The sequence below is a fragment of the Mastigoproctus giganteus genome, chromosome 12, assembly GCF_048544385.1.
Source record: "Mastigoproctus giganteus isolate SK-2022 chromosome 12, ASM4854438v1, whole genome shotgun sequence".
Lineage (NCBI taxonomy): Eukaryota > Metazoa > Arthropoda > Arachnida > Uropygi > Thelyphonidae > Mastigoproctus > Mastigoproctus giganteus.
Window position 1 is genome coordinate 77,211,159 of NC_143586.1, and position 23,267 is coordinate 77,234,425.

At 39.4% G+C, this 23,267-nt stretch overlaps 1 protein-coding gene across 2 annotated transcripts in view; it reads left to right on the forward strand.

Annotated features, from left to right (window-relative positions):
• LOC150077208 (solute carrier organic anion transporter family member 4A1-like) overlaps positions 1-23,267 on the forward strand; it is a 748,389-nt gene that overhangs the window by 208,188 nt on the left and 516,934 nt on the right. For both annotated transcript variants that reach the window (XM_090386038.1, XM_090386039.1), the window contains 2 exons: positions 16,291-16,390; positions 16,474-16,595. In XM_090386038.1, the coding sequence (XP_090242164.1) occupies positions 16,291-16,390; positions 16,474-16,595 (222 nt within the window). The remainder of the gene's footprint in view (positions 1-16,290; positions 16,391-16,473; positions 16,596-23,267) is intronic.

A 23,267-nucleotide genomic window follows, 5' to 3' on the forward strand; every position in this document is an offset into this window, starting at 1 on the left:
GTCAACTAAAATGTGTCTAATAAATAAAATCGTGCCACAGGACTCACACATAGGAGGGTCATCAGTCCTCAGCAAAAAAGAATGAGTCAAATGACTATGTCCTATGCGGGTCCGGACAAGAACAACTTCCTCCTTACGATTCCTGCGCAGACTAAGACTGCCACGGTTCAATTACAGGCTTTATAAGATATAATTTATTCGCAGTCTGTCTATTCCACTAATCCTGCCATTGGGGGTGTATCTTTTGATGTATTATTTGCCTGTAGTCTGTATAGGGGACTGACAGGCAGCGATTATTATTAGGAATTGCTGATTTGGCTGCGATGTCAGCCAAATCATTTCCCCTAATCCCAACGTGGCTAGGAATCCAGCAGAAGCGGATATCATATTCACATTCACGGAGGAAGTGAATCTTCTGCTGAATACTAGACAGAACTGGATGAGGATTATATCTCACAGATATTAAAGCCTGTAACACGCTAAGGGAGTCGGAATATAAAATGAACCGTTGGTATTGGCATTTACTAATGTGATCCAAGGCTAACTCTATAGCGTGCAGCTCTGCAGTAAATATGCTGCACTCAGAAGGAATCTGCTCCGATGTAGTGCTGTCTGTAAAGACAGCAGCAGATCCCACATATGATTCCGACTTCGAACCGTCTGTGTAAACTGGCGCGAAGTCAGAATGTTCAGCTCGGTGTGCTGAATAAAGCTGCAGGTAGACCGATGATGGAGTGTCCGACTTTCCCCAATTTCTAAGGGACAAGTCACATGCCGGGACATGAGCATGCCAGGGTGGAAGGGGTTGCTTTGGTGTTTGGGCAACCTTGTCTACCTTGATATTAAGTTCTTTGAGTAGCTCTAGGAGGCCCAATCCGCTGTTGAGATGTTAGCCGAGACTGAGATGTCAGTCTGTGTTGCAACTACCTTTGTTTTCTGCACTTTAGTTGCTGCTGTTGTTGCTGCTGCTGCATATGATCTCACTACTGGAAATAGTGGCATCTGTTGTTGGCTTCTTGATATGTAATCTTATGTTCAGTTTTATATTTTTGAACTTGCTTTTCTCTTTTCCATATATTACAGTCTCTGGAATAGGTAGGGTGGTCTTCTTTGCAGTTTGGGCAGCGAAGGGACTGTGCATTGCATTCTATACAGTTATATTCTTTTGAGCCACAAGTGGCTGTTGTTGTTGTTGTTTTTTGGTGCAAGGGCTGCTTAGGCCATATTGCACCTATCACCGTTATGAATGTTAAATATGCATGGTGATTGTGATGGCATTACTCAAAAACGATCATATAATTATGTCTTTTTTGTGAAGTGAAAGAACTCCAGTAGATTAGCGTCGTTACCTATGATGTGGCAGAGTGTCAAAGGTTCTTTAAGGTTTGGCAGAAAGCTAAAAGAGACTTGGCGGGCAGTGGTGTATAAAGTACACTCAATATTGTTTGTTGTTGTTGTTGTGTTTAACGACACATAGGCTGCTATGGCCATATTGTGTCTTTCTAATAGTGAATATAACTATATTTTATGATATATTCCTATGCGATTTAGGAAAATAAATATTTCTTTTTCATTATAATCATCTATTTAAAATAAATAAATGCACAAGGCATAATACTTTAAGAGTTTGGTATCTATATAATATCGGTGTTTAGATACACCATAGATAACTCTTAATAAACTACAAAGTAGTTGTTGTAGGCATCATTTGCTGTTTCTCATATTGTGCTCTGCCTTCACGACGAGTTGCCATGATATTGCACTACTTCGAATAAGTAACTCTTCACTAATAGAGAAGACTATTGTTACTTATTCTCAGTTGAGTACCACCACCCAGACAGCACTGTTTCACGGCTATTGGCCGATCATCAGTGGGTGGGCAGGTACCCTGGTAATGCAGACATGACGACCCAGTTGTGAAGTTAATCACACAATATGAGAGATGCCAAGAGGTGTAGATGTCAATATTTAAAATAAATAAATGCACAAGGCATAATACTTTAAGAGTTTGGTATCTATATAATATCGGTGTTTAGATACACCATAGATAACTCTTAATAAACTACAAAGTAGTTGTTGTAGGCATCATTTGCCTTCTATTATGCCTTGTGCATTTATTTATTTTAAATATTGACATCTACACCTCTTGGCATCTCTCATATTGTGTGATTAACTTCACAACTGGGTCGTCATGTCTGCATTACCAGGGTACCTGCCCACCCACTGATGATCGGCCAATACCCGTGAAACAGTGCTGTCTGGGTGGTGGTACTCAACTGAGAATAAGTAACAATAGTCTTCTCTATTAGTGAAGAGTTACTTATTCGAAGTAGTGCAATATCATGGCAACTCGTCGTGAAGGCAGAGCACAATATGAGAAACAGCAAATGATGCCTACAACAACTACTTTGTAGTTTATTAAGAGTTATCTATGGTGTATCTAAACACCGATATTATAATCATCACCCAGAATCTGTAATAAATTTATTCATGACTGTGTATTAGCTATTGATTTAAAGGTGTTTAAGCGGATATTTTGAAAGTAGGGACAGTCCACTAACAAATGGCGAATGGTCAGTTGTACTTGATAGAATGTACATTGTGGAGCGCTGTCATTAGTTAATAGATATAGGTGAGTGAGGTGAGTATGCCCAGTCCTTAGCCTTCCTAAAATTATTTCATCTCGCCTGTTTTTTCTGAAGCTGGATTGCCATAGCTTTGGTTCCGGTTTTATTTGGTAGAGTTTATTTCCTGGATAACCTTTCCAGATTAATGACCAACTGTTATAACATGCTTTACGGATAATGTGTTTGTAATCTGTATATGGAACTTGAAAATTCTGCGAAATGGTGGTTTCTGGTTGTTTGGCTGCATGATCCGCTCTTTCATTGCCAGCTATTCCAGAATGTCCTGGGATCCAGCAGAATGTCACAGTTTGGTTTAATTCCTTACAGGCAAGTAGCTTAGAACGAATCTGTTTTATTACAGGGTGAGAAGAGTTGTTACCACTTATTATAGCAGTGACAGCACTGAGTGAGCCGGTGTATATTAAAGTGGTCGTAATTAAAAATTCAGTTATCCGATCAAGAGCTAAATTAAATTAATAGCATAGAGCTCAGCAGTAAAGATACTGGATTCTGTTGGTAATGAAACAGAAATGGTGAATGAAGGGAAGATTGCTGCAGCACCTACTTGGGTCTCAGTTTTTGATCCATCTGTATAGATTTTACAGGCCTCTGAGTTAGAAGGGTGAGTTTCATGTAACTGTGCGATATTGGATGGGGACAAGGCGTTCTTACCCCACTGTTGAAAATAGTTGTCGTAATTAACAGAAATATTTTTCCAAGGCGGATCAGGAGGTGTCATGTCCTGAAATATATTGCTGATGTCTATATTCCATGCTTGAGTGAGTTCTTTAAGTCTAAGTGCAGCAGGTCGGTTTTCATTTGGCTTACTGTTGTAAAATGACTCCCATTCGGTATTATACAGATATTTCCAACTAGGGTGGGAGGGAAGACTGCGAATTTTTGCGGCAAACATCAAAAGTAATGTTTTCCTCCGAAGATGTAAAGGTGGCTCATGAGCTTCAATATAAAGGCTCTGAACAGGGGAGGTTCTGAAAGCCCCTAGAGAAACTCTCAGCGCACTGTGCTGGATCGTGTTTAATCGCTCTAAACTAGTTCTTCTTGTAGAGTCATACACTGGAGAGCCATAATCTAAGCGGGATCTGATTAGAGCTCGATAAAGATGGATCAGGGTATGTCGATCAGCACCCCATGACATAGATGACACAAACCGGAGAATATTCAACTTTTTCAAGCAGATAGTTCTAAGATAAGCTACATATGCTTGAAAGTTCAGTTTCTTATCAAGTACGAGGCCAAGAACACGGACAGTGTGAATAAGAGGAATTGAAATGTTATTGATCTTTAGCTCAGGATCGGGATGCAGTGACCGTAATTTGCAAAAATGAGTAGTGGTGGATTTCTGCTCAGCTAGGCGGTATCCATTACGTAAGGTCCACGATTCTATTCTGGAAAGAGCAATTTGTAACTGCCTTTCAACAGTATTCATACTTTGTGACTGGCAGGATATGGTGAGGTCATCTGCATTCATGTATGTTTGTATGGATTTTGGAAGTTCTTCCAATATGTGGTTGACCCGAATAGCAAATAGGGTAGCACTCAGTATGGAACCCTGAGGAACACCCTCTTCTTGAATGTGAGTTGCTGATAGCATGTTTTGGTATCGGACTTGAAAGGTGCGTAACCTTAAAAAGTTCTGGATGAATTGTGGAAGGTAGCCTCTCAGCCCCAACTGATGTATATCTTTAATAATACCATGACGCCAAGTGGTATCAAATGTTTTCTGAATATCTAGATTCACCATTACCAGACGTTGTCTAATGACAAAAGTGTTACGTATGTTAGATTCAATTTTGACTAGTAAATCTAGGGTAGATCTGTTTTTACGGAAGCCGTATTGGTGATCGAAAAGAACGTTTTGGGAGTTTAGCACCCACATGAGCCTCTTATGCACCATCCTTTCAAAGATTTTGCCCAAACAGCTTGTCAAGGATATTGGTCTGTAATTCTCAACTATGGAAGGATCTTTACTTGGTTTTAGAATAGCACAAATGTAGGAATGATGCCATGGGAGAGGATATGTATTTTCTGAGAAGATCCGGCTTCACATAGATTCTTCAGCATACTATAGTGAATGCCGTCTGGTCCTGCTGCACTATTTGGAGATTTGCTCAAGGATTCTTTGAGTTCAGCTATAGAAAAGGGTTGATTATATGGAAGTGAGAGTCTTGTTGAAAAATTAAATTTATGACGTTCCTCAACAGATTTAATGCGTTGAAAGGAGGTGACATAAGAAGAGGAGGCGGAAATGTTATAGAAAGATTCTGCTAAAGCATTTGCAATGTCAGTAGAAGAGGATAGGTCCTGCCCATTCCATTGTATTATCGGGGACTGCTGCGGAGGAAATTTTCCATTGAGAGCTTGTATTTTTTTCCATATAATTCGAGTGTCAGTATTTTTGTTAATAGTTGATGCAAAGTTTAACCAGGAGTCACGTTTTGCTTTCTTCCTAATTTGCCTTGCTTTTGCTCTGAGTTTTTTGTATAAAATTAGGTTGGCAGTAGTTGGGAATTTGCGGAACCGGTTCCAAGCACGGTTTTTTTCTACTTTTGCTTTAGAGCAATCCGTATTCCACCACTGGTTTTTGTGTACATGTTTGCATTGGTCTGATTTTGGGATTGAAATTTCTGCTGCATATAGGATTTGGCTGGTAATGTGGTCAGTTACGTCATCAATATGTTGATGTTGAACATATTGAGTGTCGAGAAGGACTCAAACTGAGTAGTTTACCCAGTCTGCTTTATAAATATTCCAAGAAGTACGGCCTTTTGGACATGACACAGCCTGGGTTTCAATTGAATTGATAATAGAAAAATGGTCACTGTGGAATGGATCATTCAACACTAACCATTTCATGCTTGCAAAAAGAGATGCTGAACAGATGGACAAGTCTATGGCTGAGGTAGTACCTGTAGGTAGTTGTATATAAGTTTGAGAGCCAGAATTCAGCAGAGTCAGGTTATGGTTATCCAGGAATGATTCAATTAATTGGCCTCTCCTATCCATGGTGGAAGATCCCCACAATGGATGGTGGCCGTTGAAATCACCGAATAAGCAGACAGGAGGCGGCAGTTGTGCGATTAGATTGTCAAGTTCAGCTAGGGAGCAAAGATAATTGGGCGAGATATAAATGGATGCGAGCGTTAATGATATTCCCAATGCCATCCGAACTGCAACAACTTCTAAGGAGGTTTGTAGCTGGAGATGTCTTGACGGTATAGTAGATTTTACAAGAACAGCTACGCCCCCACGGGCAGGACCATCAGAATCTCTGTCTCGTCTAAACATGGTGTAATTTTTGAATCTGAGAGAGACTTTTGGTGATAGAAATGTTTCCTGTAAGCACACCTACTGCATTTGTTTGAAAAAGTAAATCGCTCAGGTCATCAAAATTACTATGTAATCCTCTACAATTCCATTGTATGAATTTATTCATTGTTTGGATTTGATTGAATAAGATTGATCTGACTGTTTTTTCTGAGAAGGTTTCAGTCTGCTTTGTTTTGATTTTTCATTCTTTGAAAAGGTTGGGCGTCCTGTTTCTATGGTATCATTAGCATATAATTCTAAAACTGACTCTTCATCCTCTGGTTGAATATCAATTTCCATTTTCCGATTGCATTGTTTCCCTTTTTCTTGGTCTTCAACATTTGCTGATTTTGCTGTTTCGGGCAATGATGAGTTAGCATCAGTTGGGATACTAATTGGTGTATTGTTAGTCTCATTGACTGTAAGTTTCTTTTTGGATGTTAGCAGCGCAGTTTTGGCCCAGGTGGAAAAAGAACTGCTTGGTTCTATGGAGACATCTGTTTGTGTTGCAATTGAGCGGCTACTTCTGGTTACTGATGCATATGATCTGCTAGGCATGGTTAACAGCACTTGCTTTCTTGCTTCAGGATATGTGACTTTATGCTCCACTTTATATTTCTGGATTTTTTTTCCTGTTTTCCAGAGATCACATGCTTTAGAAAATGCAGGATGGCTTCCTTTACAGTTTGAGCTACTTTGCTCCTTTGAGCTACAAATAGGACACACAGCATCTCCTCTGCATGCAGTCTGTGCATGGCCGTACTTCTGGCACTTAAAGCAGCGAATGGGATTCGGGATGTAAGGTCGAATCTTGCAGTTTAGATAACCAGCTTTGACAGAAGATGGAAGATTTGGAGTGCTGAACGTCAAAATAATGGACCTAGTTGGTAGTAGGTTTCCATCTTTTTTGGTCAGTATTCTCCGTGCATGTGTCACCTTTTGATCGCTAAGCTCTTGTACTATTTCTTCTTCAGAAACAGTTAATAGGTCCCATTCACTGATAACGCCTTTAGACGTGTTCAGGGTGTTATGGGGCGTAACTGACACTGGAATATTGTTGAATGTTGTTAAATTTATGAGATGTTTTTGCTGCTTCAATTAAAAGGTCTCCTGATTGGAGACGCTTCACCATTTTAGGGGATCCAACAACCGATTCTAAACATTTCTGTATCAGAAAAGGTGATAGCTTGCCGACAGGTTGTGTGGACAATGAGTGCATTATAAGAAATGCTGGCAGATCTGAAATCTGTTTTTCCGTCCGAAGTCTCTTCGGACGATTGGACTCATGTTCTGAGACAGAGTTAACAACTTTGCCGCCTGTGGGCTCCAGAGATGGATATTCATTGCAATCTATCGTTGCTCCTTTTAGCCCTGGAAGAGGGAATTCCTTCTCCCAGATTACCGGCCCCGCCACGTGGAGGCAGGAGCGGTGCCAACCAGTGACGAAGCGATCAGCACAAGAGGAGAGCAGTACGTTGCTAGCGATGGCAGTAACGTTGCAAGCGGGGTTAGCAGTAACGTTGCTAGCGTTGTAGCAGTGACGTTGCTCAGCGAGGGAAGCAGTGACGTTGCGAGCGGTCAGCAGTAACGTTGCGAGCGTTGGAGGATTTATGAAAGCACTAGTACTCGCCCTAGGAAAAACGCTAGAAAATCGCACTAGAAAGATCGCTTGGGAACTATCGCTTGGCACTCGGGGCCGCCACAGGTGGCAGAAATAGATTATCCTCTGCATACTGTTTGGGAATGGCCATATTTTTGACACTTGAAGCATCTTATTGGATTGGGGATGTATGGCTTTACCTGGCAATTCAGTTACCCTGCTTTGACTGATGATGGTAGAGTTGGAGTACTGAAAGTAAGTATGATAGTGCGGGTGGGTTAGAATGAGGTTTCCGTCCTTTTTAATAAGGATTCTTTTGGCATGTATGATATTCTGGTTTTGTAGCTCTTGTACGATTTCTTCTTCAGAGCTGTTTAGGAGGTCCTATTCCACGATAACCCGTTTAGATGAATTTAAAGTGGCATGTGCAGTGACTTTGATGGGAATCCGTCCAAAAGTTGTGGTTTCAAGAAGCTCAGAATGTCGATGATTTGTCGTTTCTATCAGTAGGTTGCCTGATTTCAAGCGGCGAAACATTTTCGGTGGACCAGCTATATGTTCAAGACACCTTTGTATAACAAAGGGAGAAAGTTTACTAACTGGCTGGTCTGATAGAGAATGAAAAATTAGAAAGAGTGGAAAGATGGTTTGCGTCACATCTTTCTTTTGGCAGTAGATGGATTAGGCTCATCTTGCTGCCGATTATGATCAGTTTGATCCATAATTCCAGGAGAAGCCTGGTTTGTCAAGTACATTGTTGCTCCTTTTAGCCTTGAAAGGATTATTTTTCCTTTCAGGTTTCTGGCATCACTCATTGTATTTAGAGATGCATAGGGAGTAGCAGTTTCACTGAATGTCTACGATTTATAGTTTCTAAAAGTAGTTCTCCTGATTGCAGTCTCTTCGGTCTTAGAGATGCTGCAATACTCTCCAGGTAAGTCGGCCTAAAAGTGAGTATTAGAAATGTATCAAAATCTGTTGTAAACACAAAATCTCTTGGGTTGTGAAATCTCATAATAAGTTTGTCTCTGGCCGAGAGCTTGTTGGCTCTAAAAGTGGAAACTCATTGTGCTCCATATCTGCTCCTTTTTGGCCCTTGGAAGATCAATTTCCTGCCAAGGTTTCCAGCCCCGCCATGTGGAAGCAGGAGCAGTGCCTTATGTGACCAAGCAGAGATTAGCATTAGCATTAGTAGAGGCATATGATGCAAGAAAGCAAGCTTATTCAGCATCAGCCAAAAAAAAAAAAAAAAACACACACCACTCCCATTTCACCCCTCCGTTCGTTCGAAATACCTGTCCAGTTAAGCTTTAAATTTGTTTAGGCTATCAACTTCAACAACAAGTGATGGAAGTCGGTTCCACCAACCAACCACCCGCTGGCCAAAGGCAAATTTCCGCACATCTATCCGATATCCGTCCTTCCTCAATTTGAATTTATGCCCTCTGAGGTGATTATTCTGAGCAAGATGAAGAATCCCATTGGCATTGAGCATGCTCAAACCATTCAAAGCCTTATCCACCTCTATCAGATCACCTCGCCGGTGCCTAGTCTCCAGACTCTGTAATTTGCAAAACTTAAGCCTTTCTTCGTAAGAGCAACCCTTTGTTCCATTCACTAATCTTGTTGCCCTTCTCTGTACCCGTTCCAGCAGCTCTACATCCTTCTTGAAATGAGGCCTCCAGACCTGTATACAGTACTCAAGATGTGGCCTAACCATTGCATTATACAAGGGAATAATCACCTCCTTATCCCTGCTAGAAAAATTCCTGTATATCATTGACAAGACACCATGAGCTACTCTTGCAGCTCGTCTGCACTGCTCAGAGAACTTCATATCTGCCTGCACAATTACCCCCAGGTCCTTTTCATTCTCCACCACTGTCAGTGTAGTACCGCAGAGTTGATACGTTGCTCTGGGGTTACTGTTTCCCATATGTAGTACTTTACATTTGTCAATGTTAAACTTCATTTGCCACCTCTCAGCCCATCTGCTCAACCTTTCCAGATGCTGTTGCAGCAGCATAGCGTCAGTAGTGTCCTTAACAACCCTGCCAACCTTTGTATCATCTGCAAACTTGGACATTAAACTTGATATCCCATCATCAATATCATTCATAAACACCGAAAACAACAACGGACCCAACACTGAACCATGAGGAACTCCACTAATAACATTAGTCCGCATTGAGCAGTGTCCATTGATTACCACTCTCTGTCTTCTGCCACTCAACCATCCCCTTATCCATAGCAGCAATTTGCCTCCAATGCCACACTGTTCCAATTTGTGCAGCAGTCTTCCATGTGCAACAGTATCAAAAGCCTTTCTAAGATCCAAATATATAATATCAAAGTTATTCCCTGCATGCAGTTCTTTTGTGACTACATCATAGTATCCAATCAAATTGGTCAGGCAAGACCTGCCCTTAACAAAACCGTGCTGCGTCTGAGCTATAACTGAATTCTTGTCTAGATGATCCTGCAGTGCTTCTTTAACCAGTGCCTCCATTAATTTACCTGGAACAGAAGTTAAACTTATAGGTCTATAATTACTTGTGTCAGCCTTTGATCCTCCTTTGTGAATTGGGGTTACATTAGCACATCTCCAGTCTATGGGTACCTCCCCTGAGTCCAAAGAAGCTCTCATAATTATGGCTAGGGGTTTGCTTACTTCCTTTGCTGCCTCCTTTAATATAACTGGATAGATCCCATCCACCCCAGGTGCCTTTCTTGTGTTTATCCTCAACAATCTCTCCTCCACTTTCCTCTCAGTTATTACAAAATCATCCAGCTCACTGCCAATGTTTACTTTACCTACATCATTCTCCTTCCTGAATAACTCCTCATGCGTGAATGTAGATGCAAAATACTCGTTTAGATTGTAGATGCAAAATACTCGTTTAGATTGTTAGCCACCTGAGCAGGATCCTCAACTGTTGAACCATCAATATCCAGTGGACCAATCTGATTCATCCTTTTCCTTCTTGAGTTTAAATATGTCAAGAACTCTTTTCTGTTTTTCTTTGCATCCTTTGCCAAGGATTTTTCGTAGTCTGCCTTTGCCTGCCTAATCTCCTTTGTGACTTGGTTACAGAGCAACTTATATCTATCATAGGCTTCCATGTCACCCATTAATTTGTATGTATCCCATGCATTTTTCTTCTCTGCTACATGTCTCATTAGTTCATCTGACAACCATTTAGGCCTAAACCTTGAACAATATTTCTTAGTTGGTATGTAAAGCCTGGTAGCCTCCAAGATTAGTTCCTTGAATGCTTCCCATTTTGAGTTTGCTGTTGGTAACATCATCAGTTGGTCCCACTGTATAGAATTTAAATACTGTCTCAGACCATCATAGTCGCCTTTACGAAAACAAAAACCCTTCCCTTTACCTCTGATGGTAGTTACCTCCTTGAGTAAATCCCAGTTCAACACACTGTGATCACTGCTACCTAGTGGTTCATTTATCTGCAGGTTCTTAATGCATGAAGAATCACTACTGATAATCAGATCAAGAGTATTGCTCCCTCTTGTTGCCTCACGAACATGCTGATGTAGAAAACAATCATCCAATAAATCCACAAAAGCTTTTGCTAGTGTGCGAGTGACCAACCCACAAATTCCAGTCAATATCTGAGAAATTAAAATCCCCCCATTATAAGACTCTCTGATTTACTGGCCCACTCTATTTCCCTGTACAATATCTTATTATACTCATCAGAGTCATTAGGCCTATAGCACACTCCTACTCTCAATTTTGATTTCCCTATGCTTATGTCACACCAAACTGACTCGACACTGCCCTGTCCATCGATGTCGACTGGCTTCACTTTCTTGGATTTTATGTGTTTCTTAACTAATAGCATAACCCCTCCTCCCCTCCTGTCCTGTCTATCCTTTCTATACACATTGTATTCCCCAAATTCCAGTTCCGCATTACTTATATCTGTGTGACACCACGTCTCTGATATCCCAACAATATCTGCCTTTGATGTTTTGAGCAATACCTCAAATTCATCAAATTTATTTACCAAACTCCTAGCATTAGTGTACACGCAGGTATTAGTAACTGGTGTGCAAAATTTAAGGACCAGTCAGGTTTTCACTTGTAGCTTCTCATAGGAGTGGCCTGGATATGAGAAAAGGATACCAAAGGAACCTTCTGAGCCAGAAATGATGAAAGAAACAACACCGACACAAACATGGAAATAAAACGGTACAGAGGAACTTTATTCAAAAAAGGCAACATGGTACTGGCTGCCATGATACAGATGCATCACTGGCAAAGATGGAACAAAGGGAAGAGGTGGTCCTCATTATGAGATATGGCCACCCATGATATAGATACAGGCTTTGCACTGCCTGTCCATAATTAGAACAATGTTGTTGATAAGTTCTTGTGGTAGCATCGTCCATTCTTCTGTCAGCGCCATCTTCAGCTGGTGAGCATTTTCTGGTGGGTGTGGACGTGCCGCTAGGCGTCTCCCGAGAGCGTCCCATATGTGTTCAATGGGATTCAGATCGGCAGAAACGGGCAGGCCAATCCATACGAACAATGTCCTCACTTTCCAAAAGCATACAACAGCTGCAGCGCGATGTGGTGTGGCGTTATCATCCATAAACACGAACTCGGGGCCAATGGTACCTCGGAACAGACACAAATGGGGAAGGATTCCCTCAGTACAGTATCGTTCACCGGTTACAGTACCACCTTCCAGTATCTGAAGTTGTGTACATCCATCCAAGATAACGCCGCCCCCAGACGAGAACACCTCGACTGCCACATCGATCCCTTTCAGTGATGTTTGCGGGTTTGATACCTTTTGCCAACCTCTCGCCAAATTAGCTGACGTCCACAATCGCTGCTGAGACTCATCACTAGAGAGTATCTTTAGCATTAGCATTAGTAGAGGCATTTGATGCAAGAAAGCAAGCTTATGCAGCATCAGCCAAAAAAAAAAAAAAAAAAAACCCACTTCACCTCTCTGTTCGTTCAAAATACCTGTCCAGCTGAGCCTTAAACTTATTTAGGCTATCAACCTCCACCACAAGGGATGGAAGTCTGTTCCACCAACCAACCACCCGCTGGCTAAAGGCATATTTCCGCACGTCTATCCTACATCTGTCTTTCCTCAATTTGAATTTATGCCCTCTCAGGTGAGTTTTCTGAGCTAGAGGAAGAATCCCATCATCATCTTAAGTAAAGATTTTGTGGTTGTAACCTTTAGGAATAGTGTTGTTCCTTAAGTTTTGTACACCAGTGTAGGTAAGAAAGAAAAATATAAACAAAGATGGTTTTTCGCTCTCTCTCTCTCTCTCTCTCTCTCTCTCTCTCTCTCTCTCTCTCTCTCTACAAGAACTTTTTGGTATAAAAGCTTCTATCAAAGAAACAGTTTTTGAAAATGTAGGAACCTAAAAAGGAGTACTGGTCGCTCTAGAAAGTTCTCTCAGTGAAAGAATGTACAGATAAGTCACCTGGTCACAATTCGGTTGGCACTCGGGGCTTGTTGGTTGTTGTTGGGTTTTAGAAGAATCGGCGACTAAGGTGAAGTTGCTCCTGTATATTGTTTGTAAATTGCGTTTTTTCTGAGGTCGAATTTATGTTTTGCTGGACGAAAAAAACAGATTTTCCGACAGAAAAATTCATGCTCTCCTCGCTTGAGATCAACTAACTCAGCGACGTTGTGAAAAATTCCCGTAAAAATTCCTAGCATCATCGACGGGATTCGAACTCAGATTATCCCCGGGGGGCTCACATCTGGTGAGTATGGGCTTGGCACACCCAGGGTCCTGAGCTGGATATCATCATTCTTCTCTTTCTTGGTGATTCCCTTCTAGCTCTCTCTCTCTGTCAGGGTAACTCGGGGAATTTTTTTTTTTTTTTTGGCTGGTGCAGCATAAGCCTCAGGCTTCCTTTCAACCATATAGCTAATAATAATAATAATCTTTTCCACCCAGTGTGGGGCAGGCCGGCGATCCTACCAACTGCGCTTACCAGGAGGGCAAGCAACCCGGGCCAACTAGGTTAAGTTACCACCAAGTTAGTAATATACCGCCAAGATTTTTTATAAAGAATTTGTTTATTTTAAATATATATATAAAAATAAAAAAAATATTTTTTATCTTGTACGTATCGATAAATAAATCTTCTAAAAATAGCAGATTTATTTATCTACTTTAAAATAGAGTATTTTTATTCTAATTATATAATAAATAAATAGTGTCACTAGTGCCTCCGTAGCAGGGCGTTCGGTAGAAAATGTTCCTTCCTACCACAGAGTAGTAAGTTATGTTTGATGTTTTAATGCGAAAAAGCAGAAAGATCTGTGACCATCGCCATTCCACTGATAGGAGCGAGCGAAAGCAGAATTGCGTGTATTCTAGGTGCAATGGCAAGAAATATTTCTGGAAATGTGCTTTAGGATTGTAGATGTGTACAAGCTAGAAAAGTGGGAAATTTGCATACATTATATACTGTATGTTTGTTTAGTGGCGCGGATATAAAAACAAAGTGGTGAATTTGTAGAAAACTATTGATTATTATTATTTCAAAAGTGACTCCCAATTCATTCACTTTTTTTTAATTTGTGAAAACCTACATGGAGCCAGTGAGATTATTCCCTAACCTTGAAAGGTTGTTCCATAACAGTTTGGAAAGGGAATATTCAGATGATCTCTTAAATATTTGGCATTAAATTAATGATTCATTTAATTTTCTGATTTTTAAGGAAGGGCACCGGAGAGATATATACAGGGGTGTGTGCTGGAAGGGGCTTGCCTTTGTTAAAAAAAAAAAATAAATAAATAAATAAAATTGTTTAACAACTATTAATCAGGACGATTCTTAGCTAAAATTCTTCTTGAGTCAACCCTTTTGTAAACAAATTGACAGCACATCCCTAGATATATATCCAATGCCCAAAGAGTATAATAATATTTTATAAGCTCAGGGATGGATGATATTTCATATTCAATTTCAGATAACATTCATTTTGCTTTTCCTATCTTTAAACAAGGGCATGGGTGTTGGGGGCATGCCAGATTAAGGTATGAGCTATAAAGGCCCTTGCCAGGGGTGCCATTCTTTAAGGGGCACCAAATTTTACAAATCATGAAAAAAAAAAAAAATATATATATATATCCATAGTAAAGGGGTACCAAAAAATCTATCTGCCTGCTAGGGGCACAGAAATACCTTATTTGGGCCAGTGGGGGAGTATTATTCCCCATCCCAAAACTGATGGGTAATAGTTCAAAAAAAGTTTTGAAAATGATCCCCATTAATGGGTCATTGACTTTTCCAGTTTTTAAACAAAAGGGCATAAAAGGAGAAATATATCCTCAACCCCAAAATATATAGTAATATTTTCTCAGCATAGGATGTAATGATATTTTATGTTCAGTTTCAGTTTTTCTTTATATCCACATCATTAAACATATTTATATATACATATAAATATATTGTGGATGCAAAGTTGTAATTTTGTAATAAATAATTACAACTGCTGCTCAAGTTGTAATTATTTATTTTATGTAGTATATTCTTCCAAACATGTCCAAGCTTGTCATTGTTAGGGTGAGGCAACTGATCTCAACTCTGAACAGCTCAACTATCTTTAAAATGTAATCACTGGTAGTTGGAACCGATATTACTCTAAAGTTTGACAACATCTACTCTGAAGCAATTGATGAGAATGTGAGAAACAGAAAGTTTCAGGTAAATGAAACAGAAAGCTGCAGACAGACAAAACTAACATGAATTAAGCTTAAAGCATTCTGGGTTGTAAACTTAATGTATAATTTATGAATAAACTTTTAAAAATGAAAGTAAACTTTATTTATAATGTATTAAAATTTCCAAAAAAAATGTTAAGATGGTTATTGCTGATTATAAATTTGAACACATTGTAGCATCCAAATGTCAGAACCATTGAGAACTGTTTTATAAGTGTTGAATAAATTTTTGACGAAAAATATAATTTTTCAGTATTTTCAAAATTAATCCAAAGTTTTCCAGTTTGACTGCTCTCCATGCAGACCCCCTAGAATGGTCAGATCTGTAGCTATGAATGGCTGTATCTGAGTATGATAAGAATCTTAAAATTGTTATACCATATAATTATCTGTGCTAAATGAGAAGAGCGGGTTCAATCGGTGCCGGATTAAGGCATGGGCTATTAGGGCCCTTGTCCAGGGCGCCAATCTTTAAGAGGTGCCAAAAACAGAAGAACAATGAGGCAAGAAATATATATATATATCCTTAGTAAGAGGGCACTGAAAAACATTTCTGCCCGAGGCACGGAAATACTTTGGTCCGGCACTGGGTTCAATTATAATCAATGCAAAAATTATTCATACACCGTGTTCTCATATATTTTGCATTTAAGCCTAAAAACTTAAAATTGAACACTGTTCTCCTTAGAGATGCAGACCTAGGTGTAGTGTTACCTTTACTGCTAACTGTGAAATTTGACATGCATTGTTTTTATTTTTATGTTTTTTCAAATTTTTATTTTTGAATAATTCTTTTGCACACCCAATGTTACCAAAACAGCAATCCTCCATTTTAATTTTGTTAAACTGTTAATTTTTGTAAGGATTCCTTCCTTCATTTTGAAGGATTTCTTCCTTCTAAACTTGGAAAAATAAATAAATAAAATAAATATCATATTATAATATATATATTAAAAATCAATATGGAGTAATACAGGAATAAATTATCAAATATTTTAATAGGCATATATTATACCATGGCTGTGGTGGGCCCTGCTGTAGGTTATTTAGTGGGAGGCCAATTCCTCAAAATATATACTGACATTGGAGTGGATCCCAAAGTGTAAGTATATCACAGAGGTTCACTTTCTCTATTTAAAGATCAGTAATTTATCATAAAATTGATTATTTTCATCTTTCTTGCAGCTTAGGTCTCACAACTGCCAGTAGTGTTTGGGTTGGGGCATGGTGGATAGGATTTGTCTTTGCTGCATTTCTGGGTTTTGTAATTGCATTTCCTTTGGCAGCTTTCCCAAAAACGCTTCCAGGTAATTTTATTTTCTGAATCAATTTTTATCATTAAGTACTCCCAAAGGTGTATGCACATTTTTACAATACCCAAAAGCTTAGTCATCACTTTTAACATTGCATATATATTACATTGAAGAAGTTCCTGTGAGGTCATTCAAAAAGTACAATGACTGACTGACCTCACAGTGCTGCATTCAATAAATGCAGCATGATTTGCTGTTATCAGAGTGCAAGTTTTAACCTGCACCTGAATATAAAGTTTTTTTAATTATTCTGTACATGTTTCATTGTACTTTAAAAATGTAATGAATTCCTAAACTGACCTTATAAAGGTACACAAGAGGCTGTTGTTGTTGTTGGTTTGGATTTTATTGGCACATTAGCATCTAAGGCTATAATGCGCCAAGACCAGGTAATATATAAAAATTTAAAAATTTATCCTTTCAGTGACCTAAGTAGTTAGGCCACAATGTCCAGATATATAATAAAAAGCTTATCAACACAACAGGTAAACCACAACATAATTATTACCAAACCATTCATTTTACTAATGAATGGTTTGGTAATAATTCCTATTATGAGATTGCTATGTCACTGTGTGCATTCATTCCATGTTCATATAGCAAAATAAACTTCAGCATCAAGGAAAATATATCATTTCTTCACTTTTTGAAAATGTAGTTAATGAATTTTGATGAATCTCTTTAGAAGAAATTTAACAGTTCTCTTAAATTATAGAATGTAACTTAACCTCTTTTGTGGGTAATTGTTGTTGTTGTTGTTATGGGAGTTTGGTGGCGCATAAGCTGCTTTGGCTATAATGTGCCTATTCATTTATTGTAGGAGTAGATGAGAAGTTTTCATAACGTCAGAAAAGGCTGAGGTCAGAAATTATTAAAAACTCCAATTTGCTTCAGATAGTTGAAAATTTCAGAAACATTTGCATTGTCAACGATAAGATTCTCTAGGTTTATTGGTTTCCGAAAGTTAACCAATGATAGCAGGGTTGAATTTCTGTCTTGTTTATAGTATGGGCATTCAATGAGAATGTGTTTCACAATCAGGTTTATAGAACAATGTGGACGCTACAGTGGATCATCTCCTGTTAGCAAATGAAGATGGGTCAGATGTGTATGACCTATTCTTGCTCTAGAAAGGACTACTACTTCTCGTCTAGATGTACGGACACTGGACCGCCAAATTTTGGGATCCTGTTTGAACTGCAAGAGCTTGTTATTAGTTTGAGAGTGCCAGATTGTTGTCCATTCTGATAGGCATGGGACATGAATGATTTGTGCATCGTCTCATGCTGGAACAGGGATATTGGTGAAATCTAAGGTAGTTCAATTTTTTGCAGCTGTTGTTGTTGTTATGGGTGCTTAATGGCGCATAAACTACTATGGCTATAATGCGCCTATTCATTTTTTATATAGGGAAATCAAAAAATTTTTATAAAATCAGAAAAGATTTAAAAGTCCAATCTGCTTCATAAAGTTGAAAAATTCAAAAATATTTGCCTTGTCACCAATGAGATTCTCTAAAGTTATTGGTTTATTAAGATTTACCAGTGATAGCAGGGTTGATGCTCTGTCTTGTCTATAGTAGGGGCAGTCAATGAGTATGTGTTTAACAGTCAGATTTATATAGCAATGTGGACACTGTGATGGATCGTCTCCTCTAAGTAAATAAAGATTGTTTAGATGGGTATGACCTATTCTTGCCCTTGATAGGACTACTTCTTCTCGTCTTGATGTACGGATACTGGAGCACCAATTTTTTGGATCGTGTTTAAATTGAAAGAATTTATTATTTGTTTGAGAGTGCCAGATTGTTGTCCATTCTGACAAGCATGCAGCTTGAATAGCTACTGCAAAGTCTGATGGCGGAACAGGGATATTAGTTAAGTCTAAGCTATTTGGATTTTTTGCGGCTTTATCAGCCAGTTCATTGCCCAAAATACCAGAATGTGCTGGAATCCAACAGAAGATGACCTGTTGCCGGCGTTCTTCAATTTTTAGTAATATGTTTCGTATTTCTTCTATAACAGGGTGAACTTTATCTGAGAAATTACATAAAGCCATGATTGAACTAAGCGAATCGGTGTAAATAACTGATTTTAAAGATCGATCAGCACAGAGATTTTGTAAGGCCAGTTTAATTGCATATATTTCAGCTGAAAAGATACTGAATTCAGGTGGAAGGGATACTGAAATAACGGTATTCGGAAACACTGCAGCTGCTCCAACGTTTGAATTTGATTTAGAGCCATCTGTATAAATTGGGGAAAAATCACTATATCTTTGAGTGTGAACTGCAAGAAGTTGTATGATATTAGATGCTTGTAAAATGTCTTTTCCCCATTGGCAGAGATAAGTGTCACAAGTCACCAGAGGAAGAGAAACCCATGGTGGTTGACAGCAGGTTGCTACCTGTTGTACGGAATGAACGGAAAGATTCCAAACTTCCATCAGTTCAAGGAGACGAAGACCAGCTGGCTTTACTATGCTAGGTTTATTTCTGAAAAGGTTTTCTAGTGGTGGATTGAACAAATATGACTGAATCGGATGCGAGGCACAGCTTTGTATCTTAACGGCATACTTTAGTAACAGTGTTTTTCTACGTAACGATAATGGGGGCTCATGAGCATCAATATAGAGACTATGTTTGGGCGACGTTCTAAAAGCACCAAGTGCAATCCTCAAAGCACTGTGTTGAATAGGATCAAGCCAGCGTAATGTGCTCATTCTGGCAGAATCATAGATGGGAGCTCCATAATCAAGGCGGGATCTGATTAATGACCTGTATAGCCGAAGCAGAGAAGTACGATCTGCACCCCATGTTTGGGCAGATAAAGCTCTGAGTATGTTTAACTTTTTTAGACATGAAGTCCGTACATTTTTAATATGATCTAGGAAATTTAACTTATTGTCAAGGGTTAATCCTAGAAATCGGATGTTGCTGGTGACCGGGACAAAGACGTTAGAAATTTGAAGTTCAGGATCTGGATGAAGTTTGCGTTGTCTACAGAAATGGATGGCAACTGTTTTCTGTTGTGAGAGCCGATAGCCGTTGAGGCTCGCCCATTGTTGAATTTTATTAAGTGATATCTGATGCTGTCTTTCAATAGACCTCATGTTTTGAGAATGACAAGAGATGGAAAGGTCATCTGCATAAAGGTAAGTCTCAATTGTATTTGGAAGCTGCATAGTAATAGAATCTATTCTCAGAGCAAAAAGAGTGGCACTCAGTACTGATCCCTGTGGAACACCTTCTTCCTGGATGAAAGTTGGGGAAAGGGCATGTTGATATCGAACTTGAAATGATCTAGTATGTAGAAAGTTCTGAATGAATATAGGAAGATTGCCTCGTAGTCCGAGAAGGTAAAGATCACTAAGTATACCATACCGCCAGGTGGTATCAAAAGCCTTCTCTATGTCTATTGAAACCATTACTAGATGTTCATGTTTGACAAAAGCATTACGGATGGCAAATTCGGCCTTGACCATAAGATTTAACATGATCTGTTTTGGCGAAAGCCACATTGACAATGGCTCATTAGATGTTCTGACTCAATGATCCAGATGAGTCTTCTGTGGATAATTTTCTCAAGGATTTTACTGAGGCAGCTTGAGAGAGATATGGGTCTATAGCTATTTGGGTTGGATGGATCTTTTCCAGGCTTCGGGAATGTCAAAATTGTAGAGTGAAGCCAAGATGCTGGAAAAACATTTTCTAAAAATATGCGATTGTAAAAGACCAGGAGGCAGCGCAGAGCTTTGTCATCAAGATGTTGTAGCATGACATAATAAATCCCATCTGGCCCAGCAGCACCATTGTGAGCTGTTCTAATGACATGTAAAAGTTCAGAATATTGCAGAGGTTTGTTATATGGGAGAAGACGGGTAGTTTGAAAATGAATAGCATGCTTTTCTTTAGTGTTTTTAATTCTTTGGAATGAGGTAGTATAGGCTGACGCTGAGATTTCTGCAAAAGTATTGCCTAAAGCATTAGCTATATCTACTGGATTAGAGAGATCTTTTCCATTCCAGGAGAGGATTGGAGAAGGTATGGTAGGAAACTTACCAGACAGCTGTCTAATTTTTTTTCCATATTATTTTGGGATCGGTATTTCTGTGAAAAGTGGATGCAAAACGGGTCCAGGATTCTTTCTTTGCTTGTTTTTGTATGAAGCGTGCTTTTGCCCTTAATTTCTTATAATTAATGAGATTGACTGTGCACGGACATTTCCGAAACAAATTCCAGGCTTTATTTTTTGCTCTCTTTGCTGTGGTGCATTTATCATTCCACCAGTAATTATAATGCTTTCGGCCCGGCGGATTTGATATTGGTATTGTGTCTTTAGCCACATTTAGAAGATGCGACGTGATGTAATCTGTTACATCATCAATGTGCTGGAGGCGGATTTTTTCCTCATCGAGGTCAATTGATGATTGAAATTTTGCCCAGTCTGCTCGGACAAATTTCCACTTTCTGCAGGGTTGAATTGAAGGAGTCTTTGCTTTCAGAAAGTTGCATACTATTGGGAAGTGGTCACTGCTTTTTTCCAGCTTTATCAGCCAGTTTATTACCAGAAATTCTAGAATGTGCTGGAATCCAGCAGAAGGTGACCAGTCGGTGGCATTCCTCAATCTGCCGTAATAATCTTCTAATTTCATTTAGAACAGGGTGAACTTTATCTGAAGAATTACATAATGCTAAGATTGAGCTGAGGAAATCTGTGCAAATGACAAATTTTAATGAGCAGTCAGAACAGAGATTTTCTAAGGCCAGTTTAATTGCATATAATTCTGCTGAGAAGATACTGAATTCAGGTGGAAGGGATGCTGGAATAGTGGTATTTCGGAACACTGTTGCTGCTCCAACCTTTGAATTGGATTTAGAGCCATCTGTATAAATTGGAGAAAAATCAGTATATCTGTGAGTGTGAACTTCATGAAGTTGTTTCACATTTGAAACTTGTAGAATATTTTTTTCCCATTGGCAGAGGTAAGTATCACAGATCGGTAGGAGGAGTCCATGGTGGTTGAGCGCACGTTACTACCTGTTGTACAGAATGAATGGAAACATCCCAAACCTGCATCAGTTCGAGAAGGCGGAGACCAGCTGGTTTTATTATGCTAGGCTAATTTCTGTAGAGGTTTTCTAATGGTGGATTGAATAGTTATTGGTATTGGTATTTAGCCGACCTCCGTAGCCGAGTGGGCAGGAGCGGGAGTGCAGTAGCACACGCTCTTTGAGTAGACCGGGGTTCAAGCCCCTGACTGCTGAATACGGTTGATCTGCCAACCCGCACTGGACCAGCGTGGCAGATTATGGTCCATTTCCCTCAACATGAATTGTTGAGGAGGCTTCCATCCTGCAGTGGGTTGATAATGGCTGCACTTCACTTTACTTTTATTGGTATTTAAGGGCACAGGGGCAGCTAAGGCCAAAATGTGCCAGGTCCTATATTATTATCCTAAAGTAATATGATCTGTTCCATTTTTGCATCACAGGAATTGATATATATGTATTTGCTTCAGAAAGGTATAGAGTGTAGCCAGGTTAGCACTATTGCCAATCATGTGGTTAAGGGATAGTGGTTCTTGCAGTTGTGATTGAGCTTGGAAAGAACTTCTGAAATGGGAATAGTGAGGACAATCTAAAAGTATATGCCTGACTGAAAGCGGTAGTGTACAATGTGTGCATCGAGGTGGGTCATCCCCCATGAGTAGAAACATATGGGTTAGGTGCGTATGTCCAATTCTTAGTCTTGCTAGTATAACTTCTTCCTGTCTATTTTGTCTGAAGCTGGAAATCCATAAGGCTGGTTCATCTTTGATTTGGAGCAACTTGTTATTACTTTGTGCCTTCCATATTTCTGTCCACTGAAACATACAGACTTTTTTAATATGCTTCAAATAATCTCTATATGGTACTTGGTAATTTGCTGGTGTTGTACTGCTTGGTTTTTTGGCTGCCTGATCTGCTCTCTCATTGCCTAAGATACCAGAATGCCCTGGGATCCAGCAGAATTTCACTGAATGATTCCTACTTCGTAGATGGTTTAAACAGCATATGATTTGTTTTTTGATTGGTTGTGATGTTGAAAATTGATTGCCCAAAGCAGACACTGCACTCAATGAATCAGTGTATATTATACTGCTAGCATTGTGGAGAGGGCTAATATTCTGTAAGGCTAGTTTGATTGCATATAACTCAGCAGTATAACTGCTGCATTCAACTGGTAGTGATATGGAGACTGTAAAGGACGGAAAGACACCTGCGGCACCAACGGCAGAACCTGTTTTTGAGCCATCTGTATATATTTGGCAGCTTTGTATATTGTTTAGGGCATGTTCTTTATGTAGTTGTTTGATATTTTCATCTGCCAGGGAGTTTTTTCCCCACTGCTGAAAGTGGGTATCACAGTGAGTGAGATTTACAGACCAGGGTGGGTTAGGAATATCGGTCTCTTGAAGTATGTTATCAAAATCAATATTCCAGGTGTGAATCAAATCTTTTAATCTAATACCAGTTGGTCTATTTTCAGTTGGTTTACTGTTATAGAAAGCTGTCCACTCAGGATTGGAAAGCAACAGTTGAACGGGATGGTCTGGAAGGCTTTGAATTTTAGGTGCATAATTTAGAAGCAACATTTTCCTTCGAAGGTGAAGTGGAGGTTCATG